General features: G+C 41.0%; 2 protein-coding genes across 4 annotated transcripts in view; one reads left to right on the top strand and one right to left on the bottom strand.

Moving 5' to 3' along the window:
* HCFC2 (host cell factor C2) overlaps window positions 1–16,917 on the bottom strand; it is a 46,167-nt gene extending 29,250 nt beyond the window's left edge. For 2 of the 3 annotated variants that reach the window (XM_034934355.3, XM_034934356.3), the window contains exons 1-5: window positions 16,645–16,909; window positions 15,053–15,201; window positions 13,279–13,439; window positions 1,862–2,070; window positions 684–768 (exon numbers count right to left, since the gene is read on the bottom strand). In XM_034934355.3, the coding sequence (XP_034790246.1) occupies window positions 684–768; window positions 1,862–2,070; window positions 13,279–13,439; window positions 15,053–15,201; window positions 16,645–16,807 (767 nt within the window). In that variant the 5' untranslated portion in view covers window positions 16,808–16,909. Of the gene's footprint in view, window positions 1–683; window positions 769–1,861; window positions 2,071–13,278; window positions 13,440–15,052; window positions 15,202–16,644 lie in introns of all 3 variants that reach the window. The other variant, XM_008958002.6, reaches the window with a different exon arrangement.
* A 291-nt stretch (window positions 16,918–17,208) lies between these two features.
* Window positions 17,209–19,522, top strand: part of GLT8D2 (glycosyltransferase 8 domain containing 2) — a 73,065-nt gene continuing 70,751 nt past the window's right edge. The window contains exon 1 of the mRNA XM_034934358.4: window positions 17,209–17,419. The gene's annotated coding sequence lies outside the window, so the exon portion shown is untranslated. The remainder of the gene's footprint in view (window positions 17,420–19,522) is intronic.

Raw genomic sequence — 19,522 nt, 5'->3', positions numbered from 1 at the left:
AATTAAACAGTACTTCTAATTGTGGCACAATGTTGCACAAATAAGGGAATTTGTTGATGGTAGTAACAGTCAACATTTATGGAGTGCTCACTTCATACCAGAAACTGTTCTAAGCATTTCATATGTATTAATCCATTTAGTCTTCATTACAGCCTTGTCAAGTAAGTTTTACTTTAATCCACATTGTATACTTAAGGAAAGTGAGGTACAAACAGATTAAATTTTCTTGCCCCAGGTCAGACAGGACAAGTACCAAAGCTGAGTCTTGAATTTAGGCAATCTGGTCACAGAGTTTGTATTCTAACCATCAACTCTATATTGCAATCTAAAGCATAATCATTAAGAGCATGTGCCTCAGTACAAATGAAGCACTACCAAAAATATGAAAAAGGAAAAGTGAGTTAGGTGATTAGTTTGGCAACACCCAGGTTAACACTTACATAAAGCCTACACTGGGCAAGGCATTATAAGGAATGCAAAGAAGTAAAAGAGAGAGCATAAGAAAATGGCACATTAAGTATTTTAACTTCTACAGACAAATTATTTTAGCTTCAGTCAGCCCAATCAAACTTTGTTAAGTTTCATAATCTATTTCCAAGAAACTACTAGCATTACTTTCTTTGTGTGCTTCTTAAGTTGTTTTTTTAAAAAAAACAGAAGCAAAATACAAAAAACCACCATACTTGTTTCCTATAACACTGGCTGTATGAAGGCTTCGTGGAAGTGGCACTGTCCCTTTAGTTTCTGGTTTTGACCATGACATAGTTTCTAAAAGTAAAAATAATTATATTAGCAACTTGATCTAACAACAGTAAATTACCTCAACTTGCATAATTTTAAAAAATAAAACAAGGACTTACCAAAATGAAACAAAGTATTTTAGAACAGTTATTTGAACATTATCTTAAACATTTCCAGCTTACATAAACTGCCAATCAGAAATTTATTTACACTTAATGTTAGTACAGTTAGCCCTCCATATCCATGGGTGCTGCATCCATGGATTCAACTAACCACAGACTGAAAATATTCACAAAATCTTTGGCTGCACTGTACATGTCTTCTTTTTGTCATTATTCCCTAAATAATACAGTATAACAACCATTTATATAGTATTTACATTGTATTCGGTGTTACAAGTAATCTCAAATGGAGATGACTTAAAGTATATGGGAGAATATGCAAATACTACACCATTTTATATCAGGGACTTGAGCATCCATGGATTTTGGTATCAGGGGAGGTCCTAAATAAATCTTCCACAGATACCGAGGGATGACTGTATTTGTAATAAATAAGTATGCTTAGGGTGCCACCAATTGTGAATTAAAAACAATATTAGAGATTTTACCACTTTAAGTAAGAGTACACTGGACAGAAGATAGTCAAAGGTGAGAGGCACACTACCCTCCAATCATTCATTCCTAGGATCCCTTTAGAGAGAACTACCTAAGGGTTTTTTACTGACCACGAATAACATTGTTAATGCTACATTTCCTGTAGATAGGGTAACCATATAAAGTTATCATCCCCAACAGGACATTTTTCAGAGTGAAAGGGAGTATTGTACTATTGATAATTACACAAGACAATAAGCATAAACCAGAATCATCCCAGGTAAACCAGGACATAAGGTAACCCTATTTATAGAACGCACAAGAGAGTTACTATCATAAACCAAACATTCATTTTCTCAATCTGATTTATCAGCAACCATTCATATCACACATATGCTGTCCCTGGGGCTACAAGTGCTGGTTATAAATCTAAGTACAACTCAATAAATACTGCAATCAATAATATTTTTCAAAGCATTTTTTTAATTTGCCCTATTCCTGAGCCTGAATCAAGTTAAACTTACCTAAGTCAAGCTGCCATAGGTCATCCAGGCGAGCACCACACATTCCACCAAAAACATACATTTTAGGACTTCCAGAATCTTTTTTGCAATATATAACAGCTGTGTGGGATTCTCTTGGAGAAGGCACAACCCCTTTAGTCACTGGAATGCTCCAACCCACAACACCAGAGCCATGCTGTAGCTCCAACTCATAAAAATCATTTAAATATCTAGGATATCACAGAAAAAATTAAAACATTCAGATAATATATACCCTTTATTTGCATTTTATTTCTATTTATAAAGATAAAATGTGCTTACTGTGAAAAGTTCATATAGTACAGAAAGGCATTAGGAGAGCAGAAACCCCAAACCTCATTCATACAATACATACTTATCAAACACTACTATGTACCAGGCACTCTTCTGGGGCTCAGTAGTGAGCAGAAGAGATTAAAAATAATTCCTGTCATCATTTAGCCAACACTCTTATCAATGACAACTTGCCAACTGTTGGTGTTAAAACATAGCTACAAATCCTCTGACAATCTTCCCATCAGGAAGTTGGGTCTATGTTCCCTTCCCTTGATTCTGGACTGGTTTGTGACTGCTTTGATTAATAGGGTATGGTGAAAGCACACTATGTGACTTCTGAGGCTGGGTCACAGAAGGCCTAAACGGCTTAACTAGAACACTCACTCTTGGAATCCTGAGCCACCATGTAAGAAGTTCAACTCCCATAAAACTACCATCTGGGTGGCCATATGCAGGTATGTAGGGTGACAGAACCAGCTGAGTTTGTCCTTCAGCGTCGCAGTTGAGGCATCAGACATAGAAGTAACCCCTTCAAGCCTTCTCAGCTGACTGCCCAGCCATCCCTCCCATGGCCTATTTGAATTCCTGACCCACAGAATCCATGAACATAATCAAATGGTTATTATTCTGCATCATTAAATTTTGGGGCAGTTTACTGTATGGTACTAGATAACCAGAACAATCACTATTGAAAATATTTCGATAAATATCCCTTAAGACACCTCTGTCTATGGATAAACACATATGGATAAATGAGGCATACTAAAAATGCTGCTTTGTAACTTTTAAAATTTTCACTATAATGTCATAGCAATGTCCTACATAGCTTTTTAACTTTAGAAAGTGGCACTAAGTTTCATGGATGTTTTGAAGTTTTGAGCAAAATGACTTTTGTAGAAATCTATTTCCTACAAAATTATTATTCAAGTGTAAGGGCAAAAATTGTAACATTTCAGGACATATAAAAATTCAAAGTTTAGCTACATAATTGTTTTGGGGAAAATAATTCTAGGATGTTATCTCGGAAAAAGAAAAATAAATCTAAGAATACTTTGAATAGGCCTGGCGCGGTGACTCACGCCTGTAATCCCAGCACTTTGGGAGGCTGAGGCGGGCGGAACACGAAGTCAGGAGATCGAGACCATCCTAGCTAACATGGTGAAACCCTGTCTCTACTAACAAAAATACAAAAAATTAGCTGGGTGTGGTGGTGGGCACCTGTAGTCCCAGCTACTCGGGAGGCTGAGGCAGGAGAATGGCGTGAACCCGGGAGGCAGAGCTTGCAGTGAGCCGAGATCGCGCCACTGCACTCCAGCCTGGGAGACAGAGTGAGACTCCGTCTCAAAACAAAAATAAATACATAAATAAATAATAAAGAAATAATACTTTGAATAAGAGAAATGGTAGTAATTTATGGTTACATCTAAACTGATGTTCAAATATATGGTTATGAGATCTAAATAACCACTAAGAAAAACTTACTACAAAGTTAATTTTTAATATTTATCATAACCTGGAATAAGATTCAAAAATATATGGAACATACAGAAGAAGGAGGTAGGCAAAAGAATGTTTAAAAAAAGACAGTAATTTATTCCCAAGGATGACAGGATATTTTCACTGTAAACATGTGTTAATTTCCAAGCAACTAAGGTATGCACAAAATTAGCACATATAATTCTCAAATCACTAGAGGGAAACAGTCAAAGAAAAATAATAAATAGGGAAAAAGTAAAGAAATGGGAAAAAAAAGCAAAGTATAGTATATAGAAAGCAGTTAATAAGATAGTTTAAAAAAAAAAACAAAACAGGCCAGGGGCCAGGCACGGTGGCTCATGCCCAATCTCAGCAGTTTGGGAGGCCGAGGCGGGCAGATCACCTGAGGTCAGGAGTTCAAGACCAGCCTGGCCAACATGGTGAAACCCCGTCTCTACTAAAAATACAAAAAATTAGCTGGGCGTGGTGGTGGGTGCCTGTAATCTCAGCTACTCAGGAGGCTGAGGCAAGAGAGTCACTTGAACCTGGGAGGTGGAGGTTGCGGTGAGCCGAGATCGCATGGCTGCAGTCCAGCCTGGGTGACACAGCGAGACTCCGTCTCAAAAAAAAAACAAAAAACAAAAAACAAACAAACAAAGAAAACAAAAAAGCCCCAGCATAAACAATGTCAAAAGAAGAAAAGACAAACTTAAAAAGTTTAGTACACGTTGGAGAAAAAAAGGTCAAATTTTCCTAAAAATCCAGATAATGACCGCTTACACAACAGACTGACAGTTCACAGAACAGGAAATAAAAATTATACATATATATATACACACAGACACAGACACAGATGTATAAACATGCATGTACACGAACACACATATACATATACATATGCAAATGTTTTCCCTCATCACAACTTTAAAAAATCTGGCATAGGCAAGAAAAGGGAGGAAAGGCAACGAAGCAGAGTGGATGGAAAACACAAAATACAAGGGCAGAATAAAACTGCCCTATTATAAGACAAAATCTGGTCAGGGTTGGTGGTGCGGGCAGGAATGCAGAGGAAACAAAATACAAAATATAAGGGCAGAATAAAACTGCCCTATTATAATACAAAATCTGGTCAGGGTTGGTGGTGGGGGCAGGAATGCAGGGGAAACAAAATACAAGAACCCCAAATCTAAGTATAAGCTATGAAAATCAAGGATAATATTAAAACTATCTAAAACTAATGTGGCATAGGCTTAAACTGTTGAGAATGGATATCAGCCAGTATGCTATCCAGTTCATATTGGCTATTAGCCCCATTTACAAAAGACAAATCTGCAACAAAACGATGTACACAAGTTGAAAATTAGATACACAAGAAACAAAACACAGATCCACAATCGCAGTGGGAGACTTGAGCATGTCACTCAAAAGTTGATAAGACCTAGACTCACAGAATAAAAAAGCTTCGAACATTCATTTAATAGAGCCAGGTGCAATGGCACATGCCTGTACTCCCAGCTACTCAGGAGGCTGAGGTGGGAAGATTACTTGAGCCTAGGAGTTATCCAGCCTGAGCAACATAGCAAGAACACATCTCTAAAAGCAATAATAATAAATACATAAAACATTGATTTAATAGACAAAGAACCTTGTACACAGTCAAGAACTCATGGTCTTAATGAGCACCTATGGAATCACAAAAATTGACTGTGAAATAGGCACAAACGCATCTTTATAGACCACATTTCCTGACCACGATATAATAAAACTAGATATTGGCAATAATAACAAAACTTTCCACTAGGAGATCTTTAAAAAATTGTAGCAAATTACTATTAAAGAGAAAATAGAAATCTATGACAATAAAAGCAGTATGTATCAAACCCTATGGCATACGGCCAAAGATATAATCACAGGAAAATAACACTGAAAAAAAATGAACTAATGAGCATTCAAATTATTAGAAGTTAGAAAAAGCATTCAAACTACTAGAAGTGTAAAAGATGCTGGGCATGATGGCTCAAGCGGGTAATCCCAGCACCTTGGGAGACTGAGGTAGGAGGACTGCTTGAGGCCAGGAGTTCAAGACCAGCCTGGACAACATGGCAAGATCCTGTCTCAACAAAAAACTTAAAAATTTAGCCAGGCATGGCTGCATGTGCCTGTAGTACTAGCTACTCAGAAGGCTGAGGTGGGAGTATAGCTTGAACCCAAGAGTTCAAGGCTGCAGTAAGTTATGATTGTGTCACCACCCTCTAGCCTGGGTGACAGAATGAGATCCTGTCTCTAAAAAAAAAAAAAAAAGGTTAGGAACAAAAGTTGAAAGAAATGGAATAGAGTTAAAGAGTTAAAGAAAATAAACTAAAAAGAAAAACAGACAGTCAATAAAACTAAAAAACGGCTCTTTGAAATAAATAAAATAACAAATCACTAGCAAGTCTGATTAGACAAAAGTAACATTTAGGAATAAGAAATGAGATATAAAAATGGATATAGAGATTTTAAAGATAGAGAGAATTGTCTTTATAACTTTAAAACATTTTTAAATAAATAATTTTTTTTTTAATTTTTACAGAAAGGGGCTCATTATATTGCCCAGGCTAGATTTAAACTCCTGGGTTCAGATGATCCTCCTGCCTCAGACTCCCAAGCAGCTGGGACTATAGGTGCGTACCACCACACCTGGCTGTCTTATAACTTTTAGAAATAAATTTAAAAATCTAGATAAATGGGTAACTTCTCAAAAAAAATTACTAAAAATTATGAAAGGTTGAAAACCTAAATAGATCAATACTTATAGAAGAAATTGAAAAGGCAATAAAAGATCATATACCAATCCCAGGTAAATATGGAAAATTTCTTCTAAATATTCAAGGAATTAAGTTATTTAAATATAATAAAAGATGGAGGGCTTTCCATGACCTCAGAACATAACCCTGATTACATTTTCAAGGATAACATAATCCTGATACTCAAATCAGATTACAATAGCACCCTACTCCCCCAAATAAAGACAATACAGGCAAAATCGCTAATAAATATAGGTATTATAAATAAATGTTAGAAATGTGATTCAGCAAAGAATTCTGTAACACAGTAAAGTGAGATTTAACTAGGAATAAAAAGGTGGCTCATATTTCAGAACCTCAATTAATTAATTAAAATAATTCACAAAATTCATGGATTAAAGGAGAGACACAGTAAGCTCCAAAATGAATTTAAACTACCTCAATATACATTTCTTGTTCAAAAGAGAGAAAAATAAAACTAGTAAGCTGGAAATTTAAGAACATTTTGGCCAGGCATGGCGGCTCATGCCTGTAATCCCAACACTTTGGGAGGCCAAGGTGGGAGGATCACTTGAGCCCAAGAGTTCAAGACCAGCCTGGGCAACACGGAAAGACCTTGTCTCTATGAAAAAGAAAAAGAAAAAAAAAGTTTTAAAATTAGCTGGGCATGGTGGCATACACCTGTGGTCCCAGCTGGCTACTCAAGAGGCTGAGGCAGGGGGACTGTCTGAGCCTAGGAGGTCGAGGGTGCAGAGAGCTGTGATCATGCCACTGTACTCCAGCCCCAGGTGACAGAGTGAGGCTCTGTCTCAAAAAGAAAAGAAAACGTCCTTAATGTTATTAAAATCACATACCAACAACCTATAGCAAATGCCACAATTAATGATAGAAAGGTAAATATATTAATGAAACAGAATAGAGTCTAGAGCAGGAATCAACAAATGTTTCCTGTAAAGGGTCTGATAGTAAATATTTTAGGCTTCATAGGCCATAAAATCTATTGCAACTACTCAACTGTGCTGTTTCAACATGAAAGCTACCAAGAGCAACACAAAATGAATGGGGATGGCTGTGTTCCAATAAAACTTTATTAATAAAAAAAGACAGCAGGCCACATTTGGCCCACAGGATATAGTTTGCAACCCCTGGTCTAGAAAGCCTAGAGAGACACATTTATACAAGAATTAAGATATGACAGAGATGGAATTTCAAACCAATAGAAAACATGGCTTATTTAATAAATGGTGTTGGGAAAATTGAAAATCAACTAGAAAAAGAAGTAAAAAGCCTTACACTAGTCACAAAAGTATATCACAAATGCATTAATGTTCTAAACAGAAACAAAAGTGTGAATGAACTAGAAGAAAATATAGAAAATTTATTTTTATAATTTTCCTGAAGGAGAGTCTTTCAAAGCAAGATTCAAAACCAGAAAGCCATAGAAGAAAATATTGTCAAACATGATGAAACTAAACAGAAAACCCTTTTTAAAAAAGGCAAAGCCGGCTGGGCATGGTGGCTTATGCTTGTAATCCCAGCACTTTGGGAGGCTGAGGCGGGCGGATCATGAGGTCAGGAGTTCGAGACCAGCCTGGCCAACAAAGTGAAACCCTGCCTCTACTAAAAATACAAAAATTAGCTGGGCATGGTGGTGGGAGCCTGTAATCCCAGCTACTCGGGAGGCTGAGGCAGGAGAATCGCTTGAACCCATGAGGTGGAGGCTGCAGTGAGCCGAGATCGCTCCACTGCACTCCAGCCTGGGCGATGCAGCTAAACTCCATCTCAAAAAAAAACAAAAAAAAAGGCAAAGAGAAGACTTAGAAAACATATTTGGAACATATAAAAAAAATATATGTAAAGAACTCCTAAGAATCAACAATAATAAAAAAATTGAAATCCATTTAAATATTAGAAATAATAAATGAATTCAACAAGGTCACAGGATACAAGATAAATAACAAAACCAAGGTTGTGTTTCTATATACTAGCAATGAACAATCCAGAAATGAAATTAAGAAACCAAATCGGCCGGGTGCAGTGGCTCACGCCTGTAATCCCAGCACTTTGGGAGGCTGAGGTGGGCGGATCACGAGGTCAGGAGATCGAGACCATCCTGGCTAACATGGTGAAACCCAGTCTCTACTAAAAATACAAAAAAAATTAGCTGGGCATGGTGGCGGGCGCCTGTAGTCCCAGCTACTCGGGAGGCTGAGGCAGGAGAATGGCGTGAACCCAGGAGGCGGAGCTTGCAGTGAGCTGAGATTGCGCCACTGCACTCCAGCCTGGGCGACAGAGCCAGACTCCATCTCAAAAAAAAAAGAAACCAAATGGATTCATAATATCCTCAAAAAGAATAAAAAACTTAGGAATACATTTACCAAAATTAGAAAGAGTAATACATACATTGAAAACTACAAAATATTGCTGAGAGAAAATTTAAAAGATTTAAATAAATGGAGAAACATCCCATGTTCATGAATTGGCAGACCCAATATTATTAAGATGGTGATTCTCCTCAAACTGATATATAATCAGTGAAATCCCTATCAAAATCCCAGTAAGCCTTTTTGTACAAATTTTACTTTTTTTTTTTTTTTTTGAGACAGAGTCTTGTTCTGTTGCCCTGGCTGGAATGCACTGATGTAAACATGGCTCACTGTAGTCCTGGCCTCCTGTGCTCAAGCAATCCTCCTGCTCTGGCCTCCCATGTAGATGGGACCACAGGCACATACTACTACACCCAGCTAATTTTCTAATGTTTTGCAGAGACAGGGTCTTGCCATGTTGCCCAGGCTGGTCTCATACTTCTGGGTCAAGTGATCTGCTGGCCTCAGCCTCCCAAAGTACTGGGATTATGGGCGTGAGCCACTATGCCTGGCCAAATCACATTTCTGATTAAAAAATAAAATAAAACATAAAACTTATATCCAGAATATATAAAGAATTGTTACAACTCAATAATAAGAAAACTATCAATTTCAAAACGGGCACAATATTTGAATAGAAATTTCACCAAAGATATATGAATGGCTAAAAAGCACATGAAAAGATGTCCAACACTATTAGTCATTAGAGAAATGCAAATTAAAACCACAATGAGATACTACTTTACTTCCGCTAGGATGGCGACAATAAAAAAGACAGACAATAATGAGTATTAGCCAAGGTGGAGAAAGTAAAACCCTTATATATTGCTGGTGGGAATGTAAAATAGTGTAGTCAGTTTGGAAAACAATTTGGTAGAATTTCTTAAGAAGTTAAACAGGTTGAGGTGGGAGGATCACTTGTGCCTGGGAGATGGAGGCTCCAGTGAGCTGACATTGTGCCATTGCACTCCAGCCTGGGTAACAGAGTGAGACCCTTTCTCAAAAAAAAAAAGAAAAGAAAAGAAAAGAAAATAGTTAGGTCTGTGTGGAGGATCGTATTAATGTGTTCCCAACTCTTCTTTCCCGGTAGGCACAGTATATATCCTTAGACCACTGACTCTGGCCTTGGCCATATGGCTGGTTTGACCAATGGAATGTGACCAGAAATGAACGTGTGCTTTAAACATAGGCTTTAAAAAGCATTGTATGTAACTGCATGCACCTACTGGCCCTCTGAAGTAGAATACCCTTGAGAAGCTTGCCCCATTATAAACAATAACCTAACAAAAGCTAATACATGAAAAAGGGTACATGAAAAGTGTTACATGAAAAAGGTTCCAAAAGATGTACATCAAATTGAATTATGTGTATTTGCCTATGTTGGGGGATAGTGCTGTTGAAAGAATACTGTACACTTTCTGATTTGACTTTTTACCAGTGTTATTTTAAAAATCTGTTTAATGGAAAAAGTTTTTTAAAAGACATGTGTTGAAAGTAAAAGTATTGGCCGGGCGTGGTGGCTCAAGCCTGTAATCCCAGCACTTTGGTAGGCTAAGGCAGGCGGATCATGAGGTCAGGAGATCAAGACCATCCTGGCTAACACGGTGAAACCTCGTCTCTACTAAAAAACACAAAAAAATTAGCCAGGCATGGTGGCAGACGCCTGTAGTCCCAGCTACTCGGGAGGCTGAGGCAGGAGAATGGCGTGAACCCGGGAGGCGGAGCTTGCAGTGAGCTGAGATCGCGCCACTATACTCCAGCCTGGGTGACAGAGTGAGACTCCGTCTCAAAAAAAAAAAAAAAAAAGTAAAAGTATCTGGATTACTGTGGTGGGATAATTTTTTTTCCTTTTCTGTAGTTTCCAAATTTTCCATATTTTAGTATTTCTATATTTTAAAATAGTTTGGAAAAAAAGTTAAGATCCTACCATCAATCTAATGCAGGTAAAAAGACATTATAATGGTTGATAACTCTACTGTATTATATGCTATGGTAACCTGAAAGTGCTTTGAAAATTATACCAATGATCTTATTTCACTATCACAATGACACTGTAAAACAGGTATTTAATCACTCCCATTTCACAGTGAAGGAAACAGGCTTAGATTATTTGCTCTAAAGGACACACATGATAAGACCTGAATCAGAAAACAGCCCTTTGGACTCTAAATCTCCAAAGCTTTGAGTGCTAGAATGACAATGTGTTCAAAACACTATGTGAATATTATTCGGGCTTAAAAAGAAAAAAATATTGCAGCCAGAAAAAAGAATGAGTTTGGCCGGGCGCAGTGGCTCACGCCTGTAATCCCAGCACTTTGGGAGGCCGAGGTGGGCAGATCACGAGGTCAGGAGATCGAGACCATCCTGGCTAACGCGGTGAAACCCCATGTTAGTCTCTATTAAAAATACAAAAAATTAGCAGGGCGTGGTGGTGGGCGCCTGTAGTCCCAGCTACTCGGGCGGCTGAGGCAGGAGAATGGCGTGAACCCAGGAGGCGGAGCTTGCAGTGAGCCGGGATTGCGCCACTGCACTCCAGCCTGGGAGACAGAGCGAGATTGTGTCTCAAAAAAAAAGAGTTCATGTCCTTTGCAGGGACATGGATGAAGCTGGAAACCATCATTCTCAGCAAACTAATACAGAAACAGAAAACCAAACACTGCATGTTCTCACTCATAAGAGGGAGCTGAACAATGAGAAAACATGGACAGAGGGAAGGGAACATCACACACCAGGGCATATAGGGGGTTGCAGGGCAAGGGGAAGGAGAGCATTAGGACAAATACCTAATGCATGCGGGGCTTAAAACCTAGATGATGGGTTGATAGGTGCAGCAAACCACCATGGCACACGTATACCTATGTAACAAACCTGCACATTCTGCACATGCAGTCCAGAACTTAAAGTAAAATAAAAATAAAAAATAAAAAAAGAGAAAGTCTAAAAAAAAGAAAGAAAAAAATATACTACCATTTGCCACAGCATGGATGGAGCAGCAGGACATTATGCTAAGCAAAATAAGACAGACACAAAGAACAATATTGCATGATCTCATATGTGAAATCTTTTTTTTTTTTTTTAACAAAAAAGGTAAAACATATAGAAATAGAGAATAAAACAGTGGTTACCAGGGTCAGGGTGACAGGAAGGGAAGGAAATGGGGAAATGTAGGTCAAAAGATACAAAGTAGCAAATACCTAGGATAAACAAATTGAGAGATCTAATGTACAACACGAGGACTACAGTTAATAATAATGCATTGTATTCAGGATTTTTGTTTGTTTGTTTGTTTGTTTTTTTAAGATAGGGTCTAACTCTGTCACCCAGGCTGGAGTGCAGCAGCACGATCTCGGCTCACTGCAACCTCCACCTCCCAGGCTCAAGAAATCCTCCCACCTCAGCCTCTGAGTAGCTGTGACCACAGGCGCGTGCCACCATGCCCAGCTAATTTTTTGTATTTTTGGTAGAGATGGGGTTTTGCCATGTTGCCCAGGCTGATCTTGAACTGCTGGGCTCAAGTGATTCACCCACCTCGGCTTCCCAAAGTGCTGGGATTATAGGCATGAGCCACAACTCCTGGTGGTGACTACAGCTGCCCATGCCCCAGGCAGAAAAAAATGGGTAACTATATGAAATGACGGATATATTACCACTATAGTAACCACTTTAATATATATACAAAATATCTATCTTATACCATCATGTTATATACCTTAAATTTACACAAATAAAATTTATTTAAAAAAAAAAAACTACATGGAACAGTATAGTTCCCCAAAGGAAAGAGGAATTCTTTGCAGACAAAACCAACATTAGCTATAATAGGGGTCAACAATGTAGACAGCCCCATTATTTACAATCTGTGCCAGCAAACTACACGCTGTGGACCAAACCTGCCTACGAGCTGTTTCATAAAGGCTTATTGGAACTCAACATACAAACAAACAAACAAAACATGATGTGAAAAGAAAAGAGGTAGTGAATTAATTCTGTTTGGGAAAAAGGAGGAAAGAATTGATTGTAAAAGTATATGCTAGTGTGAACTACTCTAATAGCTTCCTGTATAAAACATGGAAATGATAGCTTTCATTTTATAATCAGTTTTGTCGCCAAATTCCCAGAGAAATCTAATTTTAAAATAACCATCTGTTGCTTTTCATTATCATTTATGAGGCAGCTAAAATGCATTATGGCTCAATATATACAAATATATTGATACAAGCAGTTACATTAATATTAATTTAATAAGATGATTTCTCATTAGAAAGACACAGTTTTTTTGTTTTTAGCTCCAATGCTTTCTGAAGAAAAGACACAGTTTTGAAAACAAGTATGCTCCAGGGACTAAGGAAAACACAAACACACACAAATCTGTCCACTGTTAGGTTGAAATGCAAAAAGCTAAGCATCATCCCTTTTAAAAATTAAAGATGGAAAAAATAAAATGTTCCTACTCTAAATCATAAAATAAGCATTTGGTCTGAAAGGGTCAGCATACCTGGGAACATTATTGTTTGAATCTTCGCTTTCGTTTGCCAGGCCACCAAACAAATAGCATTTGTTACCATATAAAGAGAAGCTATGTCCAAGCCGAGGACAAGGAGGTAAACCAGAAGGAGGGGGATGGGGTTTCACTTTTTTCCATAACCAACGACTTGCCTAAAAAAAAAAGGGCACAAATACAGTCAGACAAAATCAAGAAAGCACTCCTATATTGTCAATAGTGCAACATCATATCAATACATTTTAATCTAAATCCCATCAGAAGGCACTAAAAAACTACTTTTGGGACAAATGACAAATAACCAGCTAACTTCTGGAATTAAAATATATGTTCCAGTAGACATTCAAGTTACTCTTCCATATTCACAGATTTCCATGGCAAACTCAGCATATAATAATAAACACTAACTGTTCTAAAGTATTTTCCAAATGAAAAATAAAGTATTATACATAGCTTCAAGATTAAATGTAATATATATATTCTTACTTTCTGAAAAAAGGTAATCCATGAATGGTAAATATTTTAACCTTTTAAAGGTAAACATAAAGCTCATTTAATACATCAAATTCCAAAACTTATTCTCTGGCCATGGATGTTTTCTTTAGCTGAAATTATTTTTGCAATGAGTTGCTTGTAAATAGGTATAACCACTCACATCTGCCAATTAGCAGATACCCGCATGATCACCGCCCTAGGGATAAGGCACAGATCAGGAAGAAAAGTCAACAAGGGCTATGAGTCTGGTTTAATAAGACTCAAATTTAGAAAGGTTATGGGAAACTGTTACTCCTCTTTTGTATGTATTGTCAAGGTGGGGGTGTAGTAAATATTAGTATGAGGGTAACAATTTCTAAAACACTAAAGCAGTGGTTTTCAAAGTATAGCCTAGGGGCCAGGCACGGTGATTTTCCAAATGTGGAAAGTTTTATTCAAAGTTGTGAATCTGTCAGTTGATACCAATGCCAACTATCCCTCTGTGAGTCCTGCAGTACTTAATACTTAAGAACTTGCGGCACAGCACGGTGGCTCACGTCGGGTAATCCCAGCACTTTGGGAGGCCCAGGTGGGTGGATCACCTGAGGTCAGGAGTTCAAGACCAGCCTGGCCAACATGGTGAAAACCCGTCTCTACTAAAAATACAAAAATTAGCTGGGCATGGTGGCACGTGCCTGTAGTCACAGCTACTCAGAAGGCTGAGGCAGGAGAATTGCTTGAACCCAGGAGACGGAGGTTGCAGTGAGCCAAGATTGTGCGGCTGCAGTCCAGCCTGGGTGACAGAGCAAGACTCCGTCTCTAAACAAACAAACCAGGAGCATCAGCAGCTGGGAACCTGGTAGAAATGCAAATGCTCATGGCCTTCCTCTGACTCAGAAACTCTCTGGGTAGGACCCAGCAATCTGTGTTTTCACAGGTTCTCCAGGCGCTCCTGTTGCAGGCTAAAGTTTCTACTGCACTAAGATACAAAAACCTAAATATATAACATGTACAACTGATGCTACGTAACAGATATCTTGATGTTATAAATGTTGCACTGGGTATGGGAAAAAGACTTGCCAGGAAACTTTGGGTTTTAAGTGAAGTGGAAACATTTTCTATAAAGCTATAAAAAGTGAAGTTTACATTACTTGAATAATATTACTTGAATAATACATTACTTGAATAATATTAAAATGTGTTAAACAATGTTAGTAATGTTGCAATCTTTTGAAAAATTATGAACAATATCATTATTAAAGCCTCAGAATGAAACAATATTAAATACACTTACTTGTAACTCATATAACTCATTGCTGTATCTTCCATATTCAACCATTCCCCCAAATACTAATATTCTGGTACCATCACAGACAAATCCATGGGCAGCACAGCCTGGAGGGATATCTCCTCTAACAGCTGGCAGAAACCACTGATTCGTAGCTAGTTGCCAAAATAAAATGAAAACCGATTATAACAAACAACGGTTATCATATACTATCAGCAAATATATATCATCAATATCAGTGGGTCTCAACTGGGGATGATTCTGCCCCTCAGAAGACATTTGGTAATGTCTGGTGACATTTTTAGTTGTCACAACTGGAGGGGGCTGTTACTGGCATCTAGTAGGTAGACGCAGGGATGCTGCCAAACATCTTACAATGTGCAGGGCAATACAGGGCAGCTTCCCCCAACCTCAACAAAGAATTACCTGGCCCAAAAGGTCGAAGAGTGCTGCTGTTGAAAAATCCTGATCTGTATCATTTAATTCTTACAAAACGCCCTGCTGGGTGAGTATAAAAATCTCTATTTTACAACTGAAAATTGTGAGGCTTAAAAAGGTTTGGTAACTTTAGCGCTGATCCTGGGCAACCGGCAGAGCAAGATTCAAATCAGGTCTAATTTGTTCCAAAGCCAGGGATTTTACACTAAGACCAAACTGTCAGTAACTTTTCACCTTCATATGCTGGGGCGCTGGGAGGAGGAGAGGGTGAAAAAAATAAAACTTCTCAGACTCCACTATTTTGTTAACCTTCAAATTATTCCTGTGATTAAGTTGTTTGGTCAAAGAAAAGTTATCGGTCATGAAGTAGACCCAGAATTCCATCACTGTCTTTACACCAAACAGATTTCTTGTGACAGCCTGAGCATTTACAAGGGGAAAAAAAAATTAAATCCAGTCTCCTTTCTATTCCACAGAGGTCCTCAAAGATAGGGGCTCCCTGCCCAGGGGCACTTGTGATCTGCAGTGGTGCTCAAGTTATGACAGTCCTCTTTCCGAGGGCCAGTCCAGAAGGGCGCCCACACCGAGTATGCAGACACAAGGCCGCCTCACCACGTCCCCGCCGGTTTAGAGCGCGGCCCACGGAGGGGCTCTTGACCGTTACCTGCCAAACACCGGGTTGTATTTGAGGCGAGAGTGCCAGAAGGCCTCTCGTTTTCCCTCCTCACCCCCTAGACGGTCTTCCTCCTAAGGAAGGAAGGCAGGCAAAGACGGGAAGGCCCTAAGGAACTTTGGTTTGGAGTGGGTTTTGTTTTTTGACAGAGGCGAGATTTCGGGGAGTGGCCCAGGCGGTTGGACATGGTCTTCTGTCGCCTGCGTCCCCCTGTCGGGCTGGGGTGGGGGCGTCCGGGATCCCCCGCCTGAAGACCGGTGCGCCCCGCTCGGGGTCCGTTGCGCCCCAAGGGCCCCGGAGATCCAGAGCTGCGGTCCGGGACAGAGCTGCGGGACCCGGGCCGCCCGGCTGAGCCGCGCTCCCCGCCGCCCGCCCAAGGAAGCAGTGAGCGGGCGGTGACAGCTGTCAGGGCCGCGGCCGCCGCCTCGCCTCCCCTCCCCCTCCGCAGCTCCAGCAGGCGGGGCCGACGAGCCGCCGCCGCGCCTACCCGTGTTGTAGACGTGCAGCTCATCCGCGATGCCCTCATTTCCCCCTCCAAAGATGATCATCAGCTCCCGGATGGCCACCGCTCGGTGTCCGTGCCGGGCGCGGGGGACCGGCCCCGTGAAGGAAGAAACTCGCCTCCAGTTGAGGAGGCTGGGAGCCGCCATCTTCCCAACCCCCGCCCCTCTGCCCACAATGCACCGCTCCCGCCTCAACCGGCTGCTCCCTGGGGAGGGCGGGGACCCGCCTCCAGCTGTGCTGGGGTCACGTGGCCGCGGGCGCCGGGGGCCAGGCTGGAGGCCCGCGGGCAGTGGAGAGACGCTGGGGAAGGGGGGTCCTGACAGGGGAGCCCCGCCCCCACCCCAGGCGACGTGGCCAGCGGCCACCCGGAGCAACGCACCTTAGGGTGGAAGGACACTTCCCACTGACCACGTCTCCCATCCCCACCCAGAGCCTCCCGTTCGGTATTTTGGGAAGAAGCCACAGCATCTTCCTTTACGTCCACTTTAATTGAGCATCTAGGATGTGTGGGCGAAGCAGTCTCACAGGCAACGTGAGAGAAGCTCGGGTAGAGGTGCGAAGAGCTGGGAGCGCAGGGCGGGGACCTCGCACGGGAGGGTGCGGGCGGGAGCCTGCCTCGCGAGCCCGGGCCACGGCCGCTGCTCCCGACCGTGACTGGGACCCGGGCAGGGAAGGTCGCTACAAAGCCTGCCGGGCGAACCGAAGGCAGCTTTGTGCGGAGCCATGCCAGGAAGCTTGGGAACCGTGAGCCACAAGAGGTATTTTTGCTTTGTTTGGCTTAAGCAGAGGAGAGATGGTTTTCTAGGTTTCTGTTTCATTGCTAGCTAACAAGTGAGGGCTGTCCACAGCCTGGCATGCCCTAAGTGCCTCATGTGTATTAACTCATGTAATCCATCCAACAATCCAGTGAGGTGGCTCCTGTTATCTCCCTTTCATGGATGGGGAAATGAGGCACAGTGCAGTAAGGTAATTTTCTGATGGACACAAAGGAGAGGTGTTGAAAAAAAAGACTGGGGCCAGGATTCCAACACAGGGCTTCTGATTCCAGAACCCCCAAGCCCTTATATCATATACCATACTGCCTCTGATAGCAGTCATATCCAACCATTATACCATACTGCCTCTGGTAGCAGTCATACGCAACTCTTTATTTTTATTTATTTATTTTAGATAGGGTCTGGCTCTGTTGCCGGAATGCAGTGGCGCGATCAGAGCTCACTGCAAGCTCGAGCTCCTGGGCTCCAGTGATCCTCCTGCCTTGGCCTCCCAAAGTGCTGGAACTACAGGCATGAGCCACCGCACCCAGCCAATGCAACACTTAATAAGGCCTAGCTGCCCTGTGATTTGGTCCTACACATAATCACACAAGTCCATTAGGAATAAAACTGCACTGCATATGGGATTCATGCCAAATGAGTAGATTTTAGCCGCTCTTGCCACAGAGACACAAAAAGGGTTGGTGGTAACTATGTGAGATGATGGATATGTTAATATGCTTCACTATAGTAACCTTGTGACTGCCTGTTTCAGCTGTCCCCAACCTTTTTGGCACTAGGGACCGGTTTCATGGAAGACAATTTTTCCACGGACTTGGCAGGGGAGTGGGTGATATAGACTTGGCAGGAGGATGGGGGCTATGGTTTCGGCATGAAACTGTTCCACCTCAGATCATCAGGCATAAGATTCTCATAGGGAGTACACAATTTAGATCCCTCCTATGGGCAGTTCACAGTAGGGTTCGAGCTCCTGTGAGAATCTAAAGCGCGGTTGATCTGACAGGAGGCGGAGCTCAGGAAGGTCATGGGGGTTCCGAACAGGCCGAGGACTGGTTGCTGGGGACTGGGGACCCCTGGTCTATATGATATCAACTTCATATTGTATATCTTAAATATCCACAATACAAGTTATTTTTTAAAATTTTAATTGAAAAAGGACTGGGCATGGTGACTCACACCTGTAATCCCAGCACTTTTGGAGGCTGAGACAGAAGGATCCACTGATCCCAGGAGTTTGAGACCAGCTCGGTCAAGATGGTGAGATCCCATCTCTATTTTTATTAAAGAGAGATAAATAAGAGATACAAGTCCAGTGGAAGAAAAAATTGAAAGCAATTTAAATCCCTACCTCAGATTCTCAAGAGGTACTGAAAGGAGAACACAGACACTGTATAGTAAATTTCCTAAAACTCTTTTTTCCTCTTATTTTACCATTTTCAATTTCTCTTATATGCCTCATTCACCCAACTCCCTTAAACCTCAGCATGCTTCTCCACCTTCTCATCTATCTAAGCTTTTTTTGAGAGATAACTCTCTACGTTTTAAAAAGGAATTCTCAGGCCGGGTGCGGTGGCTCACACCTGTAATCCCAGCACTTTGAGAGGCCGAGAAGGGCAGATTACCTGAGGTCAGGAGTTCGAGACCAGCCTGGCCAACATGGTGAAACCCATCTCTACCAAAAATACAAAAATTAGCCGGGCGTGGTGGTGCATGCCTGTAATCCCAGCTACTTGGGAGGCTGAGGTAGGAGAATCACTTGAACCTGGGAGGCAGAGGTTGCAGTGAGCCAAGATGGTGCCATTGCACTCCAGCCTGGGCAACAAGAACAAAACTCTGTCTAAAAAACAAACAAACAAACAAAAACCCCAAAAGGAATTCTCACTATTTTTTTTAGCTTCTGCTTCTTAAATTCTCCCTCTCACTGAGTATTAACCCAATTTTTTTTTTTTTTTTTTTTGAGATGGAGTTTTGCTCTTGTTGCCCAGGCTGGGGTGTAATGGCGCCGATATTGGCTCACTGCAACCTCCACCTCCTAGGTTCAAGCAATTCTCCTGCCTCAGCCTCCTGAGTAGCTGGGATTACAGG

This window comes from Pan paniscus, chromosome 10 (genome assembly GCF_029289425.2).
Source record: "Pan paniscus chromosome 10, NHGRI_mPanPan1-v2.0_pri, whole genome shotgun sequence".
Lineage (NCBI taxonomy): Eukaryota > Metazoa > Chordata > Mammalia > Primates > Hominidae > Pan > Pan paniscus.
Note: the sequence above shows the minus strand (reverse complement) of the source record. Positions and strands in the feature narration are given on the sequence as shown.